General features: G+C 58.3%; 2 protein-coding genes across 7 annotated transcripts; one reads left to right on the forward strand and one right to left on the reverse strand.

The window, feature by feature from the left end:
* On the forward strand, positions 1 to 6,300 carry Mpnd (MPN domain containing). Of its 6 annotated transcripts, none has more exons than XM_076559325.1 (13): positions 1 to 212; positions 286 to 542; positions 1,430 to 1,666; positions 2,166 to 2,289; positions 2,649 to 2,730; positions 2,888 to 2,984; positions 3,326 to 3,398; positions 3,473 to 3,549; positions 4,442 to 4,625; positions 4,717 to 4,787; positions 5,090 to 5,182; positions 5,544 to 5,636; positions 6,156 to 6,300. In XM_076559325.1, the coding sequence occupies exons 1-13, from the start codon at positions 206 to 208 to the stop codon at positions 6,240 to 6,242; spliced, it is 1,482 nt and encodes a 493-aa protein (XP_076415440.1). In that variant the 5' UTR covers positions 1 to 205; the 3' UTR covers positions 6,243 to 6,300. The 6 variants fall into 6 exon arrangements, with proteins under 6 accessions (XP_076415440.1, XP_006982296.1, XP_076415438.1 ...); XM_006982234.4 differs by having other exon boundaries at positions 79 to 212; positions 4,457 to 4,625; positions 5,093 to 5,182; XM_076559323.1 differs by lacking the exon at positions 1 to 212 and having other exon boundaries at positions 219 to 542.
* Positions 6,301 to 6,389: 89 nt separating this feature from the next.
* Positions 6,390 to 27,766, reverse strand: Sh3gl1 (SH3 domain containing GRB2 like 1, endophilin A2). Its single transcript, XM_006982236.4, has 10 exons — positions 27,542 to 27,766; positions 9,689 to 9,757; positions 9,516 to 9,588; positions 8,970 to 9,113; positions 8,715 to 8,848; positions 8,473 to 8,631; positions 8,240 to 8,343; positions 7,659 to 7,783; positions 7,523 to 7,579; positions 6,390 to 7,319 (listed from the first exon to the last, which is right to left on the reverse strand). The coding sequence occupies exons 1-10, from the start codon at positions 27,584 to 27,586 to the stop codon at positions 7,123 to 7,125; spliced, it is 1,107 nt and encodes a 368-aa protein (XP_006982298.1). The 5' UTR covers positions 27,587 to 27,766; the 3' UTR covers positions 6,390 to 7,122.
* Positions 27,767 to 27,785: the final 19 nt, after the last annotated feature.

Here is a 27,785-nt window from a genome sequence, read left to right on the forward strand (position 1 = left end):
CCTGAACAGGAGGTTCCTGGGCCTGTGTCCTCCTCCAGATGTCCTACAACCTCCAGTTTCTCCAATTGTCCAGGGGCTCAGTGTCTCCTCCGCCCCCAGCGAAGCCAAACCTCTCCGCCCATGTTCAGTGACCAATGGGCTGCGGCGTCCCCGCGCGGGGCGGAGCCCGGTCACCCGGAGGAGGCTGTGCCCGGACCCGGCGGCCATGGCAGGTAGGACTCCCCGCGCGGGCGGGGACGGGGCAGAGGGGCATGGCCGCTGCAGCCCGTCGCTATCTCGCTGCAGCTCCCGAGCCTCTGTCCCCTGCGGTGGCGGCCGAGGAGGCACCGGAGGAGGATGAGGACGACGCGGAGGCCGAAGACCCCGAGCGCGGGGCAGGCAGCGGAGGGCGCAGCTGCAGCCTTGGTGGCATTGGAGGCAGCACGGCCGGGCCTGGGCTGGCTCTCGGGGGCGCGCTCACGAGGCGTGCGGTCACGCTGCGGGTGCTGCTCAAAGACGAGCTGCTGGAGCCCGGCGAGGGGGTGCTTTCTATCTACTACCTGGTGAGCGACCCCCAGAGACCGTTCATGTCCTCCACTGCTCGTGCATAAGGGGAAACTGAAGCCCAGAGCCTGATCCTCACAATGCCGCATAACCGTAACTACAGCCGTCTGGGTGTGTGGACAACCAATTCATACCATAGCAGCTTCCCCATCAGGAAAATGAGGGCTTCCTTCCCAGGCCCTCTATGAAGATGTGTGCTGCTTACTGTTTTTTAAAACGTTCGCCCAAAAAACTTTCTTTGTGGTGCCCAGAATGGAACTTGAGCCACACCCCCCAGCCCCTCACTGGGGGGGGGGGGGGATGCTAGGCAGGCTCCACCCCGACCACGCCCCCAGCTCCTCACTGGGGGATTCTAGGCGGGGCTCCACCCTGACCACGCCCTTCAGTCCCTCCCTCACGGGGGGGGGCTCTAGGAAGGGGTTCTACCTCTGAGATCAGTGTCTTTTTTTTTTTTTTTTGGTTTTTCGAGACAGGGTTTCTCTGTGTAGCTTTGCGCCTTTCCTGGAACTCACTTGGTAGCCCAGGCTGGCCTCGAACTCACAGAGATCCACCTGCCTCTGCCTCCCGAGTGCTGGGATTAAAGGCGTGCGCCACCACCGCCCGGCAAGATCAGTGTCTTACCAGGCTTTGTACCTGTGGTCTTTCTGCCTCAGCCTCCCCAGTAACTGGGCTGATAGGCCTGGCCTGCTAGGTCAGGTCTGGCTGCTTAACTTTAAAGCTGTGCACCTGGGTGTTGAAAGCCAGGATGTTGTACTGATGTGACAGATGGTGTTCCTATGACAACACCTCTTGGGAACCCTAGAGGAACATGGACACCAAGCCTCAGGGAGCGTGTTGTTAGGAATCTCCGGGAGTGGGCGTGTCCCAGCCCTCTCTGTCCCTGCAGGGCAGGAAGTTCATTGGGGACCTGCAACCAGATGGCAGGATCCTGTGGCAGGAAACCGGACAAATCTTCAACTCTCCCAGCGCCTGGGCGACACACTGCAAGAAGCTCGTCAACCCAGCCAAGAAGTCCGGTTGTGGCTGGGCATCGGTGAAGTACAAGGGCCAGAAACTGGACAAGTACAAGGCTGCCTGGCTCCGCCGGCACCAGCTGCATATGCCGGTAGCTGCTGCTGATGAGGTGACTACAAGCCTTCGCCCGTGCACACTGGCATAAGGTGTGCAAAGCCCTAGGGTAGGACACAGCCTCACGTGTTGGAGAAGCAGCAAGGTGGCCTGAGTGGCTGAAGCAGAGAGCACAGGGGAGGCAGGGAGGGGACAGACAGGACCGGCAGGGCCTCCTGGGCTGCGGGGAGGACTTCAGCTTTGACCCTGAAGGAGCTATGGAGTGCGATGATGGGCAGAGGGAGCTGCTGGAGGGAGACTGACAGAGGAGTCTCACCTCAGGTCAGACAGCTAGGACCAGCCAGAGGCTGAATCCCAAGCTTGGGGGTTCGGGGAGCATGCGCAAAGCCTCAGGCACATCCGCTCACCCTCGCCCTCTGGTGGTCACTCAAGGCAATGCCACCTCGGGCTCAGGCCTGGGCTCCAGAAAGTACTTGTTGAGGGTGTGAGGGAGGCGCCCAGCTGACACTACCCCCCCCTGCCCCCCTCACCCCCTCGATACCCTACTCCACCAGAGTCCCACCAGCGAAGGGGAGGAGGAGGAGCTTCTGTTGGAGGAGGAGGAAGATGATGTGCTGGCCGGGGTCTCAGCAGAGGACAAAGGCCGCAGACCCCCTGGGAAGGGCTCCTCTGAGCCAGGTGAGGGGCCAGAGAGGAGGGGATTGAAATGGGGAGGATGGCTTTGATGTTTCTTAGGCCTGATTGACAGTCCAGCCTGATTCCACTCTGCCTGGCAGGCCTAGACCTCACAGAGATCTGTCTGCCTCTGCCTCTGCCTCCTGAGAGCTGGGGTCAAGGGCATGTGTTAGAGGACACCTTTCAAGAGTTGGGTCCCTTCTAACACCATGTGGGTTCTGGTAATTGAACTTAGGTCATCAGGCTTGGTTGCAATACCCACTGAGCCATCTTGCTGGCCCCATTTCCTCTTATTTCTTGGGCGTCCTTGCATGGAAGGGAGAGGGGGTTCACATTGACTTCTCTCTCACCCCTCTCCCCAGAGGCCACGCCCCCTGGCAAGCGTGTAGACAAGGTCCAGGTACCAGTACGCTACTGTATGCTGGGTAGTCGTGACTCTGCCAGGTCAGTCACCCCGTCTGCCCTGGTCCTGGCTTCCCTGGTGCCCTTGGTTGGTTTGGTCACAGAGGCAGGGATCTGGCAGGGTCTCAGCTGCTGGGAGACCCCAGGAGGGGGTGGGGTGGGGAAGAGCCTGAGTTCCTGAAGCCTCGGCACCCTCCAGGAACCCCCACACCCTGGTAGAAGTAACGTCCTTTGCTGCCATCAACAAGTTCCAGCCGTTCAACGTAGCTGTTTCCAGTAACGTGCTGTTCCTCTTGGTATGTGACTCAAGTCCCTGTGCCTGGTCACCTGCCATGTCCAGGGAGAAGGCACTCACTGGCTTTGGGGGGGGGGGGCACTGAAGAGTCAGGGATATGATATACAATAGGCATTCAGTAAGTGCTTGCTATTAGGAAGTAATAGGTGATCAGTCTTTCCTTTGGTGCTGGGTATGGACCCCAGTGCCTTTGCACATGCTAGGTGCAGGCTTGCTTGCCAGTGAGTGACATCCCGAGGTTAATGGTAGGTTTTTGATAAATGCACATAGGAGGGGGGTGGGCTGGCTTCTGCACTGACACAGGAAGTGCAGCCTGAGCCAGCTGTCCCCTTTCGTCCCCAGGACTTCCACTGCCACCTGACTCGGAGTGAGGTCGTGGGCTACCTTGGCGGCCGCTGGGACATCAACAATCAGAGTGCGTACTGGGACTGAGTGGACAAGGGTGTGTCTGGGGCGGGACTGACAGTTTCTTGTTGGGTACCCCCACAGTGCTGACCGTGCTGAGAGCCTTCCCCTGCAGGAGCCGGCTGGGGGACGCTGACACAGCGGCCACCGTTGAGGAGGAGGTGAGGGCTTCTTGAGAGGGGGCTACAGTTGTCCTGGTGGCTAGGACAAGTGTGGAAGTGAGTGTGGGTGCCCGTGTCTGGTATGGAAATGCTGGCTTTACGTGACAAGGGGTGGAGGGAGGTCTTGCTGTGTAGACCAGGCTGACCTAGAATGAGGCATCCTCCTGCGGTGCCTTTTGAGTACTGGGAGGATAGGCCAGTTAGTGGCTATGCATAGATGTAATTTTTAAGATTTTCTTATCTTCTGCATGGTGTTTTGTCTGAATGTCTGTCTGTGCATTGTGTGTGCCCAGTGCCCTTGGAGGTCATTAGAGGGCATCGGATCCCCCAGAACTGGAGTTATGGGTAGCGGTGAGACACCATTGGGTGCTGGGGACTGATTCCAGCCCAAGTGTTTTTTTCCGTTTGTTTGGTTTTTGAGACAGGGTTTCTCTGTGTAGCCCTAGCTATCCTGGAACTTGCTCTGTAGACCAGGCTGGCCTCGAACTCACAGAGATCCGCTTGCTTCTGCCTCCGGAGTGCTGGGATTAAAGGTGTGTGCCGCTACCACCTGGCCAGCTAGATGAATTTCTTAAAAAAAAAGAGTGTGTGTGTGTGTGTGTGTGTGTGTGTGTGTGTGTGTGTGTGTGTGTGTGTATGTGTGTACATGCATATGAGTGCCCAGTGGGACCAGAAGAGGGCATCGATTCTTGGAGCTGGAGTTACAGGTGGCTGTGAGCAGCCTGATGTGGGTGCTGGGAACTGAACTGAGTCCTCTTCAAGAGCAGCCAGCACTCTTACCCACTGAGCCCTCTCTCCCGCTCCAGATGTGTAGTTGGGTGGGAGGGGACTGCACGACTGCCTTTGTGCGAGACTCAGGGGAGCTCAAGGTCCCGCCCCACCTCCACCCTAGCTCGTATGTCTCCAGATCCACCAGGTGCTGTTCCTCCGAGGCCTGTCCCTAGTGGGCTGGTACCACAGCCACCCGCACAGCCCGGCAGCGCCCTCCCTGCAGGACATTGACGCACAGATGGAGTACCAGCTGAGACTGCAAGGCTCCAGCAATGGCTTCCAGCCCTGCCTGGCCCTGCTGTGCTGTGAGGCCCCAGCTGGGCACCAGGGTGGGGGACTCACCCCGCCAGGCCCACTGAGCCCCCAACCTACCTCAACCCGTCATTGTCCCCACAGCCCCGTACTATTCTGGCAACCCAGGCCCTGAGTCCAAGATCTGCCCTTTCTGGGTGATGCCTCCCCCTGAGGTGGGTGAGCCGGAGGAAGGCAAGTTGAGGGGCATGGGCGTGAGTGGGCATAGCGGGGTTGTATCTGGGCAGATGTTTGGGGGACGGAGAATGTGCTATGCGTCTTAGGGGACTGCAGTTCAGAGCTATACTGGGCAGCTGTGCCTGCTTCTCCGTCTGTCCGGTGGTTCTCTGTGGTCACTCTAATGCCTGCGGGGTGATACCCTGGCTTCCCACATTCCTTAACTTCAGACCCTAGAAGCCCTGGGCGTGGTGGGCTGGGGACAGGCAAGGCCTCTCTGACTGGCCTACACCCCTCCTAGCAGCAAAGGCCCAGTGACTACGGCATCCCCATGGACGTTGAAATGGCCTATGTCCAGGACAGCTTCCTGACCAATGATGTCCTTCAAGAGATGGTGAGCCATCTACTCGTGGCTGTGGCTTCAGGGTTAATGGTTTCCACTTCTGTTTTGGTTTTTGTGGTTTTCTTGAGATATGGCCTTCCTGTGTGGCCCAAGCTTATGGTTATTCTTTCAGCTTTCTCAGTGCGGGGATGACGGGTGTGTCCCCAGCACACCCGGGTGTGTGGCTGTTTTTCAATAGCTGCGTCTTCTTGGTCATCCCTGAGGGCTCATGGGTGTGTGACTTCTTGGGATGAGGCTAGACCGCCACCAGGGCAGCCTGCACTGTGGTGACGTGGACCTGGCCCTCCTGGCCGTTGAGGGAGCCCCAGAGCCCGAAGGGGCAGGATCCAGGTGTGCTGCCCCTTACCTGCAGGTGCTGCTGGCAGAGTTCTACAAGGGCGCCCCCGACCTCGTGAGGTTCCAGGAGCCTTGGAGCCCGGAGCACACCTACCTGGACAAGCTCAAGGTGGGTTGTGGAACCCCAGCCCGGGTTCTGTGAGGAACACAGACCGCTTCCCCAGAGTCTCAGGGAAGGGGGGGTCACAAGACCTGCGTGGCTGGGTAAGGGCACCCGTCAGACTCACGGCGCAGGCTCCATCCGCAGCAGTGAGCCCGCTTGTCAACTACTGGGCCCTGCCTTTGGCCTGAGGTCACCCTTCTTGTGTGTGGAGTTCCCTCGAGAGGGTGCTCTACACTGTGCATCGCTCAGACTGAGGCTCGGTGTGGCACACAGTGTCAACCAGCACCCAAAGGCGTGAGCATGCAGGGTGTGTGTCTTGTTCTAGGTTAGCCTGGGCTACACAGCCAAGACACTGCTCCCAAATCCTAACCAGAGAAATCTCCCACAGAACCAAAGTCTTGAAGGTGGCCCAGGCCTACCAAGCACTGCACCAGTCACCCCACCAGGCCCTTACTTGGGCTGCAGCCCTGGGAGGCAGGGGACACGTGTCTAGGGCAGAGCCTGACCCCAGTCCTGATGTTGCAGATATCACTGGCCAGCAGGACCCCAAAGGACCAGGGCATGTGCCACGTGCTGGAGCAGGTCTGCAGCGTGCTCAAGCAGGGGAGCTGAGTCTGTGCAGGCCCTGCTGTCCTGGGACAGGCTGGGTAATAAAGTCTGAGTACCCACACCACGGGCCTGTGGCTGCGGTGGGGTGGTGGGGCTGTGTGGGGGCCTTGCAAGGAGACAGGGTCACCCTCAATCAAACAGGACAATGGCTGTAGAAAGAGACATTTAATACTTCTTAAAAAATCAGGAGTAGAGTTCGCTTCAGCCCAGGCTGGAGCGGGACAGTGTTGCCCACCTGGGAATGTGGGGTGTGGCCCCACATGCCAGGGAGGAGCCATAAGTTGAGGGGCCGCTGTAGAGAGGAATGTGACTGAGGCCAGGCTGGAGGCCTTGCTTACTGGCACCTGCAGCCGCCTGTGGCAGCCGCCAGGTGCGGGGTCCCGTGGACAGGCAACGGCGCCGGTTCGAAGGCGCCGGTGACGGGAATGTCCTCTCTCCGGGGCCTTTGTGCTTGGCCTTCGGCAGGGCTGAGGCTGGTTCTGTGGTCCCGTGGGCGGTGTGTGTGTGCTGTGTGCACGTGTGCTGTGGTGTGCACTTCCACATGGGCAGCTGGTGCTAAGTATCTCCGTGTGCCAAGCTGGGGTACTGGCCAGCCTCAGCTTGCAGGATGGGGACCCCAAGGACCCGCCTGCCTCTGGGGAGCCTGGAGAAGGGGCCGGGGCCCATCGCCAGCAACGGGCTGGGAGGGTTTGAAGCAGGTGGGAGCTGCCACCACCAGGAAGGCGATAGAACCTCAAGGTAGGCCTTCCCAAGTCTTAGGATGGGGGGCCCAGGGCTGGGAGAGTGGGGAGGAGGGTCCTCCCTGGAGGAACGTTAGTGTTTCTAGAGCACCTTGGCGTTAGGCCGCTGCCACAAAGTGCAGGCAGCCAGTGTGCAGGCGCGGTCACTGAGGCAGGGGCACCAGCACCTGCACATAGCTGAGCGGGAAGAAGCCCGACTGGCCGTGCAGCATCCCCTCGTACCAGTTCTCGTCGATCTGGTTGGTGAGCGTGATGAGGTCACCCTCTCGGAAGCCCAGCTCGCCATCATTCTCGGGCTCAAAGTCATATAGCGCCTTGCAGCTTGGCTGGTCCAGGGGTGCTGGGATTGGGGTAGGGATGTGAGGGCACAGCAGACGGCCAACGGCCAAGGTGGGTGGAGGGCAGCCCTACTTTGACACTCTGGGCCATGGGGTGACCCCAAGTGAGCAACCTGCAGCAGCTGGGGGGGGATGCAGTCCCTCTCCCTCTCTCCCCCCAAAGGACAGCAGCCACAGTGATGCTGACTTCCCCCTAGATACTCACGCATACTCCTGCTAGGTGTCCTGGCAGGCTTGTCTGCTGATCGGAATGAGGAGGAAGCTGTTTATGGAGGAGAGCAGGTGTGAGTGGGTGGACTGGCCCAGCTCCCGCCCGGACACCTCCCATGGGGCTTTGCTACCTGTGATCTTGGGTGCTGGGGCGCAGGGGAATCCCCCATTGGGCTGCTCCGGCTCTCCAAGATCGAAGGGCTCCCGTGGCCGAGGCTTGAACTCCCGCTTGGGCCGTGAGGAGGCTTCCCGCACCCTGCAGGAATGGAAGGGCCAGAGTTCCCACATCTCTCTTCTCCCGCCCTGTTGTTTCTGCTGCTGTCCCAGGGCAAGGGCTATCCCTAACCTAAGTCCCTCCATCTCAAGTATCCACAGAGGCTGCCCCTGGACACGCAGGGGGCTGCCACCTGACTTAAGCAGGCAAAGGATGTGGACTCGAGCAGCTGGCCCAGCTAACTCCTTATGTTCTCATCTTCTGGCTCAGGCCACCACTGCCATCTCCCATAGGGCTCTGCTCCTTCCCGGGACTTCACTGCTTTCTACTAACACACCCAGCTCCAAGGACCCTTCACTGACACAACCCGGCATCAGGGCACTGCGGGAACCTGTGCTTGGCCTGGCAGGTCGGGTGCACTGTCCATGCTTGCCAGCAGAGGGCACACAGCAGCCACAGGAACTGCGGGAGGTGGGAGGGGAGCCACCTGCCACTCACCTCCGCTTCAGCTTGTCTGCCAGCTCCTCCAGGATCTGTACCGCCTGCCGGTGGTAGTCCAGCTGGGCATCCACCAGGGCCGAAAGCTGGCTCACCTGCTCAATCTGCGGACAGGAAAAGGGCCAAATGACGTGACCACGCATCCGCCCTGGAGGCTCAGCACCCTAACCTGGGAGGGCAGCCCTCATCCTAGTGGAATGGTGTCCTGGGTCCTCGGCCCTCCTGACACGCACATCAGTCTCCAGGAGGTTGTGCATGCTGGTCTCCGCCACCTCCTTGGACTCCTCAAACTTCTCCAGAGCCTGGCGCAGCTCCTCATCAGGGATCTTGCCCTGTCGCTTCTTCTTGTAGTCAAAGTCCAGGCGGCGGCCCTCCAGCTTCTTCAGGTGGTGCTGTGGGTGCAGACACGTGACGGAGCAGCACAGCGCATGGGGCACCTCCCCAGGGACCCAGGGACCCAGGGACGGGGCGGCACCTGGATCTCCTTCAGGTCCTTGTCACACAGATTCTGCAGCGGGTCAATGAAATTCTGTTTGACTTCGATGTCCAGCGAGTCCTTCACCTCGGCCAGGCGCTTCATGGATTCACCTGCGTCCAGCAGGGCATCACCTGCAGGGAGGGGAGGCCGTCACAGGCAGGGTTCCCCACTCCTGAGTGGCACATGTGCCAGGGCAGCCCAGAATACTGGACATGGCTGCCCTGCCCCCCCGCCCCCTCAGCTGCCCCTCACCGAAATTGGACTCTCCTCCCAGTTCCTTGCCGTGGCGGACCATGCACTCGCCCAGCAGCCCCTCTGACTGCGGGTAGCCAGGATTCTTCACTTGGCCCCGGATCTTGGATACGGTGTTTAGCATTGTCAGCTTGGCCCGTGAGGCTGCAAAGGAACAGATGGCCCAGGTGGGACCCACAGGCTCCTCTCCACATCATCCGTCCTGAGACACACCCTGGACCAGGACCACATATCCTGCGCGGGCCAGGTGATGGGGTGGGGTGGGGTGTCTTCCCATGCCCCCGCCAGGGCCTGGCAGCTCACAGAAGAGGGGACCAATCCCACATGTCCCTTCCCTCAGGCCTCCTCAGAAAGAAGTGCCACAGGCACAGCAGAGTCTAAGGTCTCCACCGCCTCCCATCTCCAACTCCTGTTCCCTGCCTCACCCTTGCCTGGGAAGACCTAGCCCCACTGCACCCCAGCCCAGCAAGTCAGTAGAAGGGACCCTTGTGTGTGGAGGTGAGCAGAGGCTGGGAGGGCCATGGTCACCACTTCAGGGTGACCTACCTGGGTTGGGCTGCAGGTACTCGATGGTTCTGACCAGCACCTCTGCCACGGCCTTGCTGGTGACATCCACCTTCTGCGAAGAGAGCCAGTGTTGGAGCATCGGACACTGAGGCAGAATGGTGCAGGCCCCTTTGTCCTCCAGCAGCTGTGTGGACCGTGCCTGGGACCCCTACCTTTTCCATCTCTTTGAAGTCATCGTCCAGCTTGGTCCCCTCGGCCCCGCCAACCTTCTCGCTGACCAGCTGTTCGGGTAGAAGGAGGGAGGCAAGTGAGGGCACAGAAGGGGTACCTGCTGTGCCTGCCAACGATGCAGCCTCTCAGACAGACAGACAGACAGACAGCCGGGTATCTGGACGAGACCCGGAGAAGCCGACAGTGCCAGGGTGTGCTGTGACTCAGCCCAGCACCCTGTGGGGACTGTCCCACCTTTCACAGTTCTTGGGTTGACCCTGTCACTTTGGCGGAGGCAAAGCAGGGCCCCCACCAGCTTCCCCACACCAGCTTGGACCCTGTGTCCTGTGCACCTGAGTCCTTGGTGCCTGCCTGCCACTGTGACACACCTGATAGGGATGCCCCTCAAAGACGCCAGAACCTGACTCACAAACCACACCTTAAAGTCAGGAGCCTGGACCTGAGAGCCTGGGGCAGGGTGGACAGAGCTGGCTGCCCTGCGCTGGACCCGAGTACATGGCAGAGAGCCAAGTGCCTGCGTCACTATCTGGATGTGGAACAGTGTGTGTCACCCCTCTGGGACACAAGGCCTCAAGTTCCCCTGTCTGCCTACCACAGCCATCTTCACGCATCACACCTAAGCCCCTGGGACCCACGAGCAGGGCCACCAATGCCCAGCTCACCCCCACATCGGGTGTATGCACACTTCATATGCAGAAGAGCAGGTTGGCCTTCTGAGAGAAGGATGCCAGTGAGACTTTCACGGGCCATGGTCTTGGTGCCCCCAACTCAGCTGTTGCCTGATGTGGGCAAGGGTTTTGCAAGGGCCATGTGGTACCTCACACCACAGGCAGAGGCAGTAAGGACTTTGTAGAGTGACCTAGGAGGAAGTGACCAAAGACATCAGGAAGTGGGGAGGCTGCAGAGGCACCGGAAGTGACCTCCCAGCCCTGTGCCTGTGAGCAGCCGCCCCCCACGCTCTGAAGAAGGCCACTGTGCTCTCTGGCCTGCCCACTGAACAGGGCTGCTCCTGGGGCTCCCCAGAGCCTCTCTCAGAGGAGAGCACAGGGCGCGCCTCATTGGCTATCTCCTTTGGGTATTCCCAGGGAGCCCCACTGGCTTTCACCCGCTGGTTTCGCTTCTCCAGGCTGAGCAGAGGCAGGATGTCACCCACCATGAGGCCCGGCTCTTCTGGTAAATGCAGAGAAGTAAGGCAGGGCCACAGCTTCCGGGGGACAACACCTGGGCCTGGGGACCTGGAGTCTCAGGAGAGCAGTGAGGCAGGAAGAGGGAGCCCGGAGCATACCAGGCTGCTCTCTTAATGCTCTCATCTCCTGTGACCTGTGATTTGGAGGTCCAGCCTCCCCAAGGCCCAAGATCTACACGGGGGCCCACATCACTGGCCACCACACATGCCACGAAGAAGCTAAACCCTCACACTCTGGGCCCCTTTGCAGAAGGACCGTCAGCGCCCTCCATAGATCATGGGCACAGAGGACAAGTGGGAGAAACAGACACCTCCCACCATCTACACTCCAGAGCCAGAAGGCAGGGTGCAGTGTCTGTTTACAAGTCTGTGGGGACCCACCACAGCTGCCCATAGCACAGCGGGGGTTGCATGGTGGCATGCAACCACCTAGGTTCTTGGCAGACAGAGCCACCAGCCCTGTGGAGGTCACCATCCCTGCCAAGAGCTGCCTTGCTGCAGTCACCTTGGGGGGCAAACTAGGTACACTACCAGGGACCTTGGCCCAAGGCAGCGTGCACCAAGACTGCTCCCAATTCCCTGGCCACACCTGCTGGGTCTGCCTGGCAGAGCCTCTGTTGACAGGGTCACCTGTAAACTAGGCACCTGGGTTACGGGCAAGCACAAAGGGGAGGCGGACCACCCAACAGGATCACAGAGAGAGACTGGGGTGCCCCTGGGTAGAGAGCTCTTGCCCCGAGCACGAGACCCCTAGCTCTGCACCAGCACTTCCAAACAGCATGTGGCTGCCTGGGGCAGAGGAGCCATGAGAGAAGTAACAGGATATGTGACAGAGAAGCTAGGCAGAGAGGATTCTGGGAGGAACATGGAGCCGACACCCGGCCCAGCCTGGCCACCACCCTTGGCCGGTCACATTCCTTTTTTCATAATAAGGAAAGGTGACTTAGTGGCCACAGGAGGTTCAGTCTGAGCAACAAAGGCAGTGACACAAAGGGAGGGGGACGAGCAGCTGGCTCCATGCTACACCCAGTCACAGTCTCCCAGAGTCAACTGTGGTGTGAGACCTGTCTGCGCATGGCCACGCTGTCCGGTGGACCCAAGCAAGCAGCCTCACACAGCGGCTAACGGCTCCTGCTGCTGCTCCAGCCCCCGCTGCTGCTCCAGCCCCCGCTGCTGCTCCAGCCCCCGCTGCTGCTCCAGCCCCCGCTGCTGCTCCAGCCCCCGCTGCTGCTCCAGCCCCCGCTGCTGCTCCAGCCCCCGCTGCTGCTCCCTGGCACAGCCCTCACCGGGGGCTCAGCCTGTTCTTGGAGGGACCTGGCCACAACTGAGAACTGCCTGGAGAGTCTGGGGCAGGCTGATGTAGGTGGGGGTGCTCCTGCAGGGGCACTGCGACACTCTGAAGGACCTAACACTTGTCACCTGCCTCAGTTTACCAGCGGCAGCACCATGACAGGCACAGCATCCACAGGACACTGGGAGCCTGTTGGCCCAGGGAGCACAGCCTGGCGGTGGGGTGGGGTGGGGTGTCGGCCTGAGTGTGGACAGGACAGAGGGAAGAGAGGCTATGAGGTCAGGGAGGGTGTGAGTGCCGTGTAGGGCCCTAGTGGTCACCAGTTCACAGATGACAGAGGGAGCGCACGCAGCCCAGCCTTCTGTCCCCAACTGGGGACCTCAGGGCTGGGGTGGCCTGCGCCTGCAGAGTCACAGCCACCCTTCTTTCTCAGTTTCCACCCCAGACTTCCCTGCCGAGCAGAGCTGCCGAGCCCCATACACCCAAGCCTGACCTAGGCCATGCCTGACGCCTCACTCCTGGTGGGGAGCAGTCGAGGATGGAGCAGCCCTCTGAGCAGCACACTGGGCTCTCCAGGAGGGAGGTAAGTATTGCTGACAGGGCCCCAACTCAAGTGTCCCGCCCAGTCAGGAGCCTCCAGGTCCCCAGAGGCTTTACCACAGGGTGAAGGCCAGAACCCAGCTTCTTGGGTAAGGCTCATCTGTAAAGTGCTCTGAGTCCCTGTCTACACGCTAATACAGAAGGGGACAGGCTAGGGAGATGGCTCAGCGGTTAAGAGCACTGACTGCTCTTCCAGAGGTCCTGGGTTCAATTCCCAGCACCCACATGGCAGCTCACAACTGTCTGCAACTCCAAGATCTGACACCTGCACACAGACATACAAACACCAGCGTACATAAAAATAAATTACAAAAAAAAGTTTAAAAAAATTAAATAAAATGGGAGGGGACATGCAGGAAGGTGGCCAGCTGCTGCACCATGAAGTATCCTGGTCCCTGGAGCTAGCCGCATGCCGTGGGGCCAGATCCAGGTCTCCACTGCTCTGAACAGCAATACAAGGATATGGGGTGGGCAACAGGAGCCACCACTGTGCCCAGGGAGACATCACAGGCCCTTATCACACATCACGGCCTCTCATAAATATTTGGAATTTGCTGATTGTGCAAGCCACTACCTCCTTTTGTGACAGCAGGCATGAAGGAACTTCCTCTGGCCGACCAGGAAGCCCAGCACGGTGTGCTGCCAGGGCATGGTGCTTCCCCACAGCAGCCTTGGTGAGAGGCGGTGGCGCCTGCGCTCACTCACTCAGCTCTCCGGGTGGGAACCCTAAGCAGGTGTCCCTGTGACCAGACTGGGCCCCCAGGGGCACACATGGAGGAGGCAGCCCTTGGTAGTGGGCTGAGGTTCATGTGGGACCTGAGCTTGGGAGCTACAGGCTGTGGGCTCTCAGAGCTGAAGGTGTCACCAAGACAGGGGCTGCAGCAGAATGCTCCAGGTCTCTCGTGATGCCCCAGACTCCGGGACAAGCCAGCTGCAGGAGGCTGGCAGCTGGGGTCAGGTCAGGCGTGACCTCGACAAGGGCTTCTTTCCTGACACGGCCAAAAGGCAGACACCTGAGGCCCTTCTCCAGACAGTCTGGGCTTTCGGTGTCGGCTGGGACAGCAGGAATCTGCACCAGGCTCCACACAGCCTGGTCTACTGTCTGTCACTTCCCGTTTGTCTCCCGAGCTTTTCCAGGGAGCATCCATGGGAAAGAACTCAGCACACGGGCCGTCACCAGTGTGTTTGTTATTTTAGGGTGATGGTGGCCTGGCTGGCGCCCCTCACTGCCCCAGGCTTGGCACACAAGGACACTCACAGGCTCTGCTCTTCATGGGCAGACTGGATGACACTGTACCCCACGGTCCCTTCCCCTTGCTGCCTTGAGAGCTGAGGGCAAAAACCTAAGGTCAGCTGAGGTGGGTGACCCCTTGGAGCTTTAGGCCACAAAGGCGGGGAGGGGGTGGCAGGCTCACCCCAGGCTATACATCGTCAAAAGGCAGAAAGTAGGGGTGGTTTAGGGAGTCAAGGAGTCTCAGGCATCCTGCACCCCATAAATGGGGCTGCTCTCACTCTTCTGAGCTGGGGCTCCCTAACACTCTGTCCCTGCCCTGGGAGCCTCCCACAGCGGGAACGGTGCTGGCTACCCCTGTGTGCACCTGGCAGTGCCTGTCCCGGGACCAATACCTGGGTGGCTCTTGGCCTGGTCCATTTGGCTTCTCATCTGTCGGGTGAGACAGGAGGACTTTGCCTCTCATGCTGGGAAAATCAACTTCAGATGAAAACTTATAAAAAGAAAGGAAACCCAAGCCACAAACAAATGAGGCCCCAGTCCCCGAGGCCCACGGGGCATCTGAAGGACACAGTCCCAGGGCTGCTGCTCAACTGAGGGGTGGCCCAGCCTGGCTCCACACACGCCTGAGAATGAGGAAAGGTTTCCTGGATGCAGGGCTGGGAAGTGGCACTCAGTGGCCATTGCGTGGCCCTGGCAGCCTGGACTAGCTCTCAGGTGTCAGTCCCGATGCCTGGGCTAGCTCTCAGGTGTCAGTCCCAATGGAAGTCTTGAACTCCCTCATGGAGGAAAAATGGGGGGACAGATCTAAGGGCCCCAAGCCCCTACCCTTCCTATCCCTCCAGCTCCGAGGAGCTGTAGTCGTGGGGTCCAGGCTGCTTATTACTGGCCCCCCTCAGCAGGAGGGGCTCTGCACCCACCCGCTCCAGTTGTTTTCTGTCTGAAAGGCCTCCCTGGAAACCCAGCCCTGGACATCTGTCTGCTGGAATCCACCCTGCATGCATGCAGCCCTCTCTGCCGCACACTGGTGGCCTTGGAAGCAGCAGGAGTTGGGGCTGTGGTCCAGTTCCCAGCACTCCGCCTCAGCCTGACCACAGTCACCCCCAACCATGGCAGAAGGTTCTGGAAAGTCTGAGAAAGCTAGGAGAATCTTTTCTGCACCCTTGGGACCTGGATGGGGGTGGGGGGAATGAGGTGGGGCTGTGTCACAGGACACAAAAGAGGAAATGACAGGTTCTTTGAAAGGATGGCTCAAACCCTGGAGGGGCACCATGATGACAGCTCAGCCTCCCGAGGCTGCAATTTGCACCTGTCACAGCAGACTTGGGTAACAAGTAACAGACACATGGACAGGTCAGGGAGACCAGGTTCTGCAATCCAGAGTGGCCTGGCGCAAGGCGGGGTGAGCGGGCAGTAACTGGCACTCCCACTGCGGGGTCTGCGGAACAGTCTGCAGATGCTGAGTTAGAAGCCAGCGTCCCCTGCGATGAGCAGCAGAGGCCATGAGATAATACTTATTGAGATAATAAACAAGTGAACAGCCTCACCCTCAGTGTGTCAATGCCAAGTCACCACAGGTGTGCCCACAAGGTCTTGTGACAGGTGACAGGAAGAAACCTCTGCTTGGGAGCCGGGAAGAAAGCCCCAGGGCTGCTAAGGACAGCACTCCCCTGGCATCGCAGAGGCCCTGTAGTTGCATCCTCACCACCCAAAACAAAGCTTAAACCTCAAACCCAGTCAGTCGCCCTGCCTCAGTTTCCTCACCTGTAATGTTGGTGAGCAGCAGCTCAGCAGCCACCGCCCCATAGGGGCCACTCCTAAGGGTGGGAGGCTCCAGGGAGACCCTTTTCTAAGAGGGAGCATAGTGGGCACACCTGTCATCCCAGCACTCAGGTGGGAACTAGGAGGATCAGGAGTTCAAGGTCAACTTCCCCTACACAGTAAGTTTGGAACTAGCCTGTTTTAAGAAACCAGAGCAAGCCGGGTGGTGAACAAATTTAATCCCAGAACTTGGTAAAGGCAGGCGAATCTCTGTGAGTTCAAGGCCAACCTGGTCTAGAGAGTGAGTTCTAGGACAGCCAAGGCTACACAGAGAAACCCTTTCTTGGAGAAAAAAAACCAAAAACAAAGACAACAAAACAAGGCAGGACTTGGGACACAGCTAGCTCAGTGGCAGAGCACCTGACTCGCCTGGCCAAGGCTGTCTGATTGCCAACAGCAAGCCAAAGACCAGACAATCTCAAGCATGGCCACGGTAACACGAACAAGACACCCCAGCACTCAGTCAGTTCCGGGCAACCTGAGCCCCACAGACACTGCCTACAAAACAATGAACCGTGCGCGTTAAAAAGGAAGAGGAGGGTAAGCTCCCCGCCAGCTGCTGGGCGGTGTCCCGGATACCCTGTGCAGGCAGCCTGGTGCCCAGACCCTTCTTGAGAACCTACTTTCCCCTGCTCTGCCTAGGCAGTCTTGTCTGGGACACAGCCACCCTTAGGACACCGGGCTGACTGTGGGCCACAAGCTGATGGCTGCAGCACCCACTCCTTCGTCTTGAGTTTATGGAGTAAAATGCCCACATCTCAAGTCTCCTGACCGCCTCCCCTTCTGTATCACCAAGTGCCTCATGATGCCCAGTCTCAGCCCAGATGCAGGGAGGGACTGGCTGTGCGTGGGGACAAGTACACAGCATGGTGACGCTTGGGTGGCATCTGTGCTCACTGCCCTCTTCTTCCCACATCTGAATTCCAGTGGCCACGTGCTCCGTGAGTCACCCAGGCCTTCCTACTGATGCCACCCATCACTGGCCCAGTCAGTCACAGGAGGCACTGCACACATCTGGGATGCTCACGTGCCAACCCACCAGCCAGAATCAGGCTGATTCTGGCCAGTTAAGAGATGCCCTATCCAGGTGCTGCTGGTCACATGACAACTTTTTTTTTTTGGTAGCCGGGTTTTTCTGTGTAGCTCAGGCTGGCCTTGAACTCACAGAAATCTACCTGCCTCTACCTCTAAGTGCTGGGATTAAAGGCATGCCCCACCTAGCTAACAACTGTTATTTTTATCTGTGTGGTTCAGGAGGGAAAAAAGGGTTAACGACCTAAGCACACACCTTCCCAGCAGGTCCACAGGAGGCACTGTGCCAGGCTGGGAACAAGGAGTGGGCAGGTGTGTGGAAACAGGCAGAGGAGAGGAACACCAGTGGCCTGTCTGATGAAGGCGGGAGGAACCCAGCCAGTTCACCAACATGCTCCTATGGTGGCACAGGCACCGAGGTGCCCAGCCATCTATAGCTGTGCCCTTGGACACAGTGAGCCCGTCGATGTAGGCAGGTGCTGCTCAGAGTTATGGGGTACAGGACATCCTCAGTGCTAACCGGGCTGTGTTTTCTGAACAAACCTGAACATACCACCAGCTTCTGGAACGAACATTCTGCAGTGCCTATGACCAATGGCTTCTTCTCAGTGTCCAGGGGTCAAGTGTGCAGAGCTGAAGGTCGCTCCGCAGAGCATTCGGCGAGCCAGGACCCACAGGGACCCTGCTGCTTTCAGTCAGTCATGGGGACAAGGGCTCAGGACGCTGGCTCTCTTCTCTCACAAGGAACTGGCCATCCCTAAAGGCCTAAGTACTGGGCCTGGTCTTCAGAGCAGTGAGTGTGCCCTTGTCGGGGACAATGGGGTCCCTAAAGCAAAAAAGGCCAACGGGCAGGAACTGGACCTCCCACCTGAGCCAGGACAAACCTCTCTCAGGCATGTGGTTCCAGTGACTAAAGCAGAGTGACCACGGCTCTCAGAGGAATGGCAGGCCAGATTCCACTCAACACTTCCCCAAGCCATCAGCACAGGGTCCTTGATTTGGGAAGACACTGGAACCCTTCACCCTAACTCACACCGGCACCTCAAGTTAAGCTTCTCTGGCCTGCAAAGCTTACGAACACTTCCTCATCCTAGTAGGGGACCTGAGAACGCGTGAGCACCTCATTAAGAACCCGCCTAAGCCGGGCGTTGGTGGCGCACGCCTTTAATCCCAGCACTCGGGAGGCAGAGGCAGGCGGATCTCTGTGAGTTCGAGGCCAGCCTGGGCTACCAAGTGGGCTCCAGGAAAGGCGCAAAGCTACACAGAGAAACCCTGTCTCGAAAAACCAAAAAAAAAAAAAAAAAAAAAAAAAAAAAAAAAAAAAAAAAAAAAAAAAAAAAGAACCCGCCTAAAACGCACACACACACTGACTGAAGCCCACGAGTGTGGGGGCTGCAGTGTCACCCGGTGGGAGGCTCTGGGAGCTGGGACAAGACGACAGCACGGCAGCCTTTGTCCCACCAGGAACACAGGCGCAGGAGCCAGCTCAGACCCCGATCCTGTGTGTGCTGATTCTGGGCACACAGGGGAGCTGGAGCAGGGAGGTGGGTGTGCCGGGCAATGCAGAGGATCCTGTGTGCTGATTCTGGGTACACAGGGGACTGGAGCAGGAAGGTAGGTGTGCTGGGCAATGCAGAGGATCCTGTGTGTGTGCTGATTCTGGGTACACAGGGGACTGGAGCAGGGAGGTAGGTGTGCCGGGCAATGCAGAGGATCCTGTGTGTGCTGATTCTGGGTACACAGGGGACTGGAGCAGGGAGGTAGGTGTGCCGGGCAATGCAGAGGATCCTGTGTGTGCTGATTCTGGGCACACAGGGGAGCTGGAGCAGGGAGGTGGGTGTGCCGGGCAATGCAGAGGATCCTGTGTGCTGATTCTGGGTACACAGGGGACTGGAGCAGGAAGGTAGGTGTGCTGGGCAATGCAGAGGATCCTGTGTGTGTGCTGATTCTGGGTACACAGGGGACTGGAGCAGGGAGGTAGGTGTGCCGGGCAATGCAGAGGATCCTGTGTGTGCTGATTCTGGGTACACAGGGGACTGGAGCAGGGAGGTAGGTGTGCCGGGCAATGCAGAGGATCCTGTGTGTGCTGATTCTGGGTACACAGGGGAGCTGGAGCAGGAAGGTAGGTGTGCTGGGCAATGCAGAGGCTGGGCGACAGGCTCAAAGTGATGGGCGTGGCCATGGCCAAGCACAGAAGCCTAACGGGTCTCTGCCTTCAATTCATGGTGAGTCTCTTGCCTCTCCCTCCAGAGCACTAGGATCCCATGTTTGGGCTGACAGTCCTGGCTCTCAGAGGGCCAACCGTGTGCCTGGCAGCCTCCTGAGCTGTCTGCAGCTCCCAGGCATGGACAGGATGGCAGGGTGGTTAAAGTATCACCCTCCACAGGGCTCAAACACGCAGCACCTGTGGCTCTAGGCCTGGACAGGGTCATACCGATGGACTGCCTTGGTTATTTCCTGGGCCAGGATCACAGACACTGATCGGTCAGAGCAAGCAGGCGGGGCTCGCAGAGAAAGTCAGGGCACCTGTCCAAGGGGCCGACCACATGACGACTCTGTGCTGCCCCACTGCAGAAACAGAGACTCGGGTGTCCTCCACCTCTGCTAGGACAAAGGACAGACAGGAGAGTGACAGCACCCAAGCTCACAGACAGATCACCACAAAGCAGGTCTCCAAGCACCACATACAGATGACCCCTACTTTGGGTCATCATCTGCCACCTCCCATTGACAGTGCCCCACATCATCCTGCTGTCCTGGGCAACAGGACTCATTCTAGATCTCGTCAGAAACAGCTTGTGTCCTACACTGAGGAAGGGAGGTGGCCCCTGTGTCCCGCAGGCCTGGGGTGCGCAGGCCCAGGGGTAGTTCAGCTGGCCGCCTCACCAGGCTCTGCCACCAGCCGTTAGTGCGCATGTGCACAGGCGTCGTAAGCGCTGCTGCTGAGGATGGAATGGAGCCCTTCCCCAAGGGCCTCAGGGAACCCAACAGCAACGCCATCACACACTGTCCTGCGAGAGCCAGCAGGGCCGGGCTGCACTTGCTACTGACGCTGCTGGCCATGCTGTGCCCGGCCACTCCCTCAGGCCGTCGCTAGGAGAAGCCACTGACTACCAACTCTCCTCCAGGCCCTTGCGACCTCGCTGCCCCCAAGTCCTGGGTGACGACCAGTTGTCTTCTGCCCAAAGCCAAGCCTGCAGGACCACAAGTCCCCGAGATCCCGGGGGCACGGTGGGGCTGGACACTAGGGAGTTAAGATGAAGCTGACAAGGGCCAGGCAACTGCCAGAGGAGGTGATGTGGCAAGAACATTCTTCCCATGGTGGTTCTTTTACAGCTACCTAGGGCCAAGAGGAACTTGTGAGTGGGTGTGACTGAGCTTTGCAGAGCTCTCAAGCCTCCACAGACCTGGGACACTCACTGTGGAGCAGGGAATTCACTCCACCAATCTCTCCCTAGTGTATCTCCAACTAGTTACCCACTCATGGCCAGCAAAACCACTAAGACTCCCTTCCTGCTATGGAATCAGAGCCCCTGCCCATACAGGGGCTAGGTAGGGCTCCGCCCCAGGCCACTCCCCCACCCCCTCATGGGGAGGTTCTAGGTGAAGGTTCTGCCAATGTCACACCCTGGAAGAACCCACTAAAGGTAGATTTAAAATGGAGTTTTAAGCTGGACCAGGTGGCGAACACCTGCGGCCTCAGCACCCGGGAAGCTGAGGCAGGACTGTCCGTTAGGCTGCGTTAGAGCAAGAATGTCCCAAAAGTAAGTAACTAAAGCACTTCCTGTGAAGGGAAGGAGTCAGGCTGGGGAAAGGTGCTTGGAGTCACACTCAGTGCTGCGATGACGTCACAGGTGATGGAGGCAGGTGGCGAGGGAGTGGTTGGTGCCCAAGAATGGCTCACAGACAGAACAGAGGCAGGGGTGGGGACTGGGGGCAAGGTGTCTGGGAGAGACAGGTAGTGAGTGTGTCACAGCAGCTGGGTGAGATGCAAGGCAGGCCATCTGGACCCATGAAGTCTGTCTCCCCAGGGGTGGTCTAACTCATGGAGACCTGAGCTGGGGTGTATGGAGACTGGCGTTTCCCAGCAGAGTGGTCTGGACCCTCCAGGGAGAGGGAGAAAGGCAGCCTGGCGGTCCTCAGCCTGCTCTGCCAGCTCTGGTCACAGTTGGTGCTGTTACCCCACAGGTTCCTATGGCCCAGCCTAGTGCAGCCTCTCTCCTGAGTGCTGGAGGTGCATCCTAAGGCCAGAGGGCCACAGACAGGCTAATTCCTCTGTAAGACCAGTTGGACCTGCTCCTGGCCAAGTTTCAAACGACCCAGTTCCCTCAAGTGCTACCTGAGTCCAAGAAGTCAGGCCAGGGAAACTGTAGGAGGCTGCAGAGAGGAAGCCCCATTCTTAGCTTCGAGCAGGAGGCCACCTTGGTGGTGAGGCCTTTATGATCAGCCTGTCAGCTGGTAGCACACAGCAGGACACAGGGCTTGGCATGCCCGCCCCGCTCCCAGGAGTGTGCCGAGTAACAGCAGAGCACATTGGACACATCAGAGTGAGACCGGAGGCCAGGGCTGCCCTCCAGCAAGTGCTGAGACGCCAGAAAGATAGACAGGGTAGACGGGAGGAGGGCAGAGGACCAGGCAGGGCGAGGTGCAAGAGGCACAATGCCACCAGAGAGAGGTGGGGCAAGCACAGCGTAGCTTGGGCAGGGTGTGGGCAGAGCTGTGCAGACTGGTCTGATGGTATGTGGGGCACCCATCACCAGTGTGACCCTGAAACTCTGGCGGAGATCTGAGAGGTCCGTGGTGCTAGGGGACAACAGAGCCTGGACCCCAGAAGTCCTGGGGTCCGTCCGCTTTCTCTCTGACACGTCCTTTGCCCTTGAGCTGCTGCTGCTGCACAGAGTTCTGGGCAGTCCCCATGCAGGCCAGGGACCCAGATCAACATGCGCAGTCTCCACTCATAGACTTGGTCACCCTGAAATGCTGAGTGCTGATGCTGGTTCTCAGGGGTCCCCTGAGAACTCCCCACATATCCCGGGGGCTAACACTGAGGATCACCCAAAAGGGAAGGAACCCGCCTATGGGAGTCCACGAGAGAGGTCAGCCAGCAGGTGCTGAGTCAGGGCCCGGGAGGAAGCCACAGCTGTGTTCCCGCAGTGCTTGGGAAGTGTCCCGTGACCCCGGGGGCTCAATTCAGCAGGTTTTCTAGGAGCTGAGCGGAAAAGGAAGATGAGGCATCCTGCGGACCTGCAGAGGGCAGGAAGAGGGAGCAGAGGGGTGCCCACCCAGGCAGCAGGGGTGGCCCATGGCAGGGAGGGGCTGCCAGAAGCTGCAGTCTTTTTCCCTCTAGCTTTCCAGGGAGAGCTCAAGAGAGAACCAGACAGCGAAGACCCTACCATTACCCAGCCATACACCCGAGACCCCAGCACAGGGTTTGGGTTTGTTGTCAGTCTAGGTGATAGAACGAGGCCCCATCTCACAAACAAAAACTCAGAAGGATAAAAGTAACTAAATAGGGAATGAGACAGCTCAGTAGGTACAGTGCCCGCCACATCGATTCTCAGCTCCCATATGAAAAGCTGGGTGTGATGAACTGGCAATTCCAGTGTTGCTGGACATGGGGACCCTGGCCAGTGAGACTAGTCTCAGTAGTGAGTCCCAGGTCCCAGTGGTGGATGGTACCTACCTGAGGGACAACACCTGAGGTTGACCCCTGCCCTTCCCCACAATAAATAAATAAAAAAGCCCTGGGGTAGAGCTGAGGGTGCCAAACCTGGGCCTGGTTCCACTCCCCCCAACAGCTGCCTGCTGTGGCCTCTCAAATCCTACCAGGGAAGCAGGTTGTGGAGGGGCAGAGAGGATGCAGCTGTGTCCCAGGTCCCCTGGTCAAAGGCTGAGCTTGATGGAGGGGGATGGGCATATATGAGCACACACACGCACACGTATACATACTGCATGCACACACATGTAACAGAGGCCTCTCTGCAAGGGCCCAGACTGAACAACAGGGAGGAAGGGATGGGTACTAACAAGTGAGGTGGGACATATGTCGCTTGGACACCATGTCCCTAATGAGATGGGTGATAAACAGGATGTGACAGTCCCCATCTTCCTGGCACAGTTGCCTGCTGTGATGCCCTGGGCTGGAGCTGCCCAGGCTGTCTAGGTACAGTGGGGGTGGCCTAGCACACCCACGTAAACGATTAGCTGGGGCACTGTGCTGGGAGCCCAAGGCTCTGACTCAGGTGGACTTTCAGCTCACAGATTAAACGTGGCCTCAAGTGGAGGAAATCAAAGTGAGGTCTGGAGTGTCGCTGAGTGCCCATCTGCAGGGGGCCTTGGGTTCCACCTCCAAACAGAGAGAGAACAGTCACTGAGTCCCAAGTGTGCCACCCCTCCTAGTCTTCAGATCTCACGGGGCCGGGCGGTGGTGGCGCACACCTTTAATCCCAGTACTCGGGAGGCAGAGGCAGGCGGCGGATCTCTGTGAGTTCGAGGCCAGCCTGGTCTCCAAAGCGAGTTCCAGGAAAGGCGCAAAGCTACACAGAGAAACCCTGTCTCAAAAAACCAAAAAAAAAAAAAAAAAAAAAAGTAGCAGATCTCATGTGAAGTAACAGCGTAACAGCTCTTCCACTGCATGCGCGCGCGCGTGTGTGTGTGTGTGTGTGTGCGCGCGCGCGCGCGCGCGTGCGCGCATAGGGGTGGTGCTCACCAAGCACACTTGCCTGGTACTCCACAGCCATGCACAGTCACACAGTTCGCAATTTTCTACCTATGTCAGATCAACCAATCTTTCTTTTCAAACTCTCCCTTTCTCTCAGGCAAAAAAGGGGGTGTGGGGGTGGGGTGAGGTCTGCATTCCAGGCAGCCACGAGCAACATCCTTAGTTACACTCCAGCTCCAGGCCGGCACAGAGTGACCAGGAAGCCAGCCAGCTCAGGCTAACAGTGACGACACCCAAACAAACTTCTGAGCCACAGACTTCCATCTGCACCCAGACTTCCTCAGAACCCTCAGCCTTACATACACCAGGGGGAGGGGACGGCAGGGACCACAGCTAAGGGACCTGGGCTGCCCGAGCCACCATGCCTCCACTTCCCCACCTGTGGGAAGGGAAAGGACCAACTTCCCTCAACACCCAAGTTCACCACCCACCGGCTCGGCTGGGGGATGAGCTGTGGACCTGTGAAGCTCGTGCCAATGGGACCAGAGCCACACTCTTACCTGCTGGAGCTCAGCTGCCCATCCTGGCTTCCAGCTCCATCCATACCTTGCCTTGGAACCCCTGAATTTCCTTCCACAAGCAGCCATTTCTGGTTCTCAATAATGTGGGCTGAGGAGTCTTCTATCTTTTTTGAGACAGGGTCTCATGCAGCCCAAGCTGGCCTCAAACATACCATGTAGCTGAACTCCTGATCCTCCTGCCTCAACCTCCAGATGACGGGTGTGAGCCCCTACAGAGGAGTTATGTAGAGTTGGGGACGGAGCCCAGGGTTTCCTTACAAGCTAGGTGAGTGTTCTACCCACTGAGCCCCAGCCACTCTCCTGCTGGCTCTCACTATATAGCCCAGGCTGGCCCGGAACCCACAGGGAATTACAAGCATGCATGCCCTGCCACACCTGGCTTGTGGCTTCCCTTTCTGACATGAAAGAATCTTCTGGGGACTCAGGAGATGACCAGAGAGGTGTTACTTAGTAGAGAAAAGAAACACAGGAGAGGGACCCAACTGGGCAAACTCCTGCAGGAGGCCGGGCTGCGTGCCATCTGTGTGCAGCTCTTCAGAGCTGGCTCAGACTCCTGGGCACAGCAGCCATTCTTTGGGACAGGGCCCTGGAATGTCAAAACAGTAAACTGATCCTCAGCTAAGCTGGACTTTCCAGGTTTATAGGCAGGTTGGATGGTGGCCCTCCAAGAGGCAAAGTCTGGTGGCTGCCCCTGTGGGTCCCTCCAGCAGTGCCTGCTGGGAATCAGCAGGAGAGGGGCCTCCAGAGACTTCTCCTTCTGAGGGACCTGGGGCCACAGGGATTTAAACAGGAAGACAGCCTCAGGCCCAGGCTGGCATCACATCCCAAGGAGCTCAGGCCCAGAGCCTGGCTACTGTACTTCCTGCACGGGTCCAACCCACTCAACTCCATCCAGGGGTGTGCACTGCAACACGCAACATCCCTGCACTGCCTTCTTTATTCCTTCCCAGCCCCCCACCCTCTCCACCCCCACCCCCCGCCCAACACTAGCCTCCCTCCAAGGTCTACAGATAGAGCCCAGATGTTGCTATCCTTAGGCCACTGCTGGGGTCATTCCTTTCAGCCTGTGAGAGCAAGCACCAGCTGCCTGCTCCCTCTGGCTGGGCCTCTCCTTCTCACAGCACAGCCCAAGCCATTCCTCACACTGTTGCTCATCTCTCTGTGGAATCCACTTGCGCCAGCTCCACCCAGGATCCTCAGCCTGCACTGCACAGCCATAGCTTCTTGGAGCAAAACCCAGGCAGCAGACTGTGTTCACGGGGCTCCCCGCACACAGCCATGACCTGCATGCCTAGGCGGCATTACACCACATACCCCTGGAACTCACTTTGTAGACCAGGCTAGCCCTACACGGTACCCAAGGCTTCCTGCGTGGTAGGCAAGCACCCTACCAACTGAGCTACACACCCAGCTCATCTGCTGTTGTCCTGAGACATAGACACGTTCTTACTCTGTAGCTCAGGCTTGCCCTGAACTTACAGCTAAAATCCCGCCACAGCCTATCAGACAGTGGGGCCACAAGCTAGGCCGACAAGCCGAGGCCCTGTTCGGTTCTCCGCATTTTGAGAGCTGTTCGGGAGTTCTAGAAGGGGAGCCCAGCGGATCCAACATCCTTGACTGGGGCAGGCCTCTGAGCTGAGAGTGGCACCAGCAGGGGTCACCGAGTGGAGACAGCCTCATACAGCCACACCAACCTTGACCCTGGTGACCTCTAGAGTGAGCAGAGTGCTGGCTAAGTGTTTCATTTGGAAACAGATCTCACTAAGTTTCTGGAACTCACTTGGCCATGAACTTTTGATCCTCCTGCCTCAGCCACCTGTAACCCCAGTGTGGGGTTACAGGCCTGCCAGGCTCTCCAGCAATGGCCCAGGCAAAATGCATATCAAGCTGGGGCCATGGCTCAGAGTGGAGCGTTTACTACTGTGGGTGAGGTCCTGGGTTCCATCCCCAGCACACATACACATGCACACAGATAAAGGGGGGCGGCTGGGGTGGGGACCTGAAGGGGGGAAAGGCAGAAGAAAAGAAACTCAAAACAGACAAATGGAAAACTCACAGTCATGAACTTGGCAATCCACTTCTGGGAAATTTATCTTACAAAACCAACCTCACTAGTGAGGCTTGGTGGCAACTGTTAGTAACTCAGTACCACAATTCGGAGACGGGGATGATGAATCTGAGGCCACTTTGGCCTCGGACTGGGACAGAGAGAACATAGGAGTTTGTTCAAGAGGAAGCCTGGGACACATGACCGAGTCCCAGCATTCGGAGGCTGAGGGAGCAGGCTCACAGTGCCCAGGAGTTCAAGGCAATATAAGACCTTCAACAAATCCATGAAGGTAAGTTTGAACTGTGGCATCCCATCATCCCAACACCCAGGAGGCAGAGGCAGGAGGAAATTCTGGGCCAGCCTGGACTATGAAGCAAAACCTTGTTTCAAAAAGCAACCAGAAGTTCCAGAGGGAATGTTCCATTACTGAGTGTTGGAAGACATCTGTTGTCAAGATGAATGGAGCTCCTGCCATGGGGTGGGGTTCAATGATGCAACAGAACCCAGGATGCCCACCCTGGAGAACTAACTCCTGAATGTCAACACAGCCAGAATGCAGAATTTCAGTTCAGATTCACCATCCAAGAAGCACTGACCCCAAACCACCAAGTACCCAGGAATCCACAGTCTGGTACAGCCCTATCAATGTATCTTTCAAAGAAACACATGTATTTTGGAAATGGGACACAAAGCCTGTGACATTTTGTAACTGGAGAAGCCTGGAAAATTACTTTTCACTGTCTCTTTTCAACTTGGCACAGTGTCTATTTACCAGAGATTTTTCTTTTTTATTTCGTTTTTTTTTTTGAGACAGGGTCTCTCTCCTTATGTAACCCTGGCTGGCCTCAAACTCTGAGATCTGCTTGCTTGCCTCTGCCTCCAGAGTGCTGGGACTAAAGATGTGTACCACCTGGCGTGTGATTTTGGTTTTTGTTTGTTTGTTTGTTTTTGCAATCCATCTTAGAGACACCGAAGAAAAAGGGAGGGGAAAATAATTTTTCTAAGCCCTGTGTGGACTTGGTAAATGTACCAAGATTTTTTTTGTTTTGGAAGACAACCCAGATACACATTTTCTGTGGCCTCAGGCTATGTGGTGAGAGTCCCGGATGCTCACAGCCTGGAAACCTGGGTTCCCTTCATCCACCCTGGAGTCCCGGGGATAGAACTCGGGTCGTGAGGCTTGGCGGCAAGCCCCTCGCGGCGGAGCCCTGCCGCCGGCCCCTCCAGAGCTTTTGGAGAGCCGCCTAGACGCGCACACCCCGTACCCCGGCACAGCCCGGGGACCCGGTTTCCCCTTCCCGGCCAGCCCTGGAGGAGCCAGCGCGGCTCGCCGCGGTCCTCCGAGCCAGGCCCCAGCCCCGATCGCCCGGCCGCGCCTCACCTGGCTCGCCTTGTAGAACTGCTTCTTCAGCCCCGCTACCGACATGCCGCCTTCCGCCGTCGGGCCTCCCGCCCGGACTCAGGTTTCCGCCGGCGCCGCCGAACCGACCTCCTTCCTCCGCGCGCGAGTCGGCGCCGCCTCCGCCAAAGCAGCTCGCCAGCTCTGCGCGCCCGCCCCGGAGACACCTTGGCCCGCTACCGCGCACGCGCGGCCGGGATATTACATGGCAACCGCACACTTCCGG

This window comes from Peromyscus maniculatus, chromosome 22 (assembly GCF_049852395.1).
Source record: "Peromyscus maniculatus bairdii isolate BWxNUB_F1_BW_parent chromosome 22, HU_Pman_BW_mat_3.1, whole genome shotgun sequence".
In the NCBI taxonomy this organism is placed as follows: Eukaryota; Metazoa; Chordata; class Mammalia; order Rodentia; family Cricetidae; genus Peromyscus; species Peromyscus maniculatus.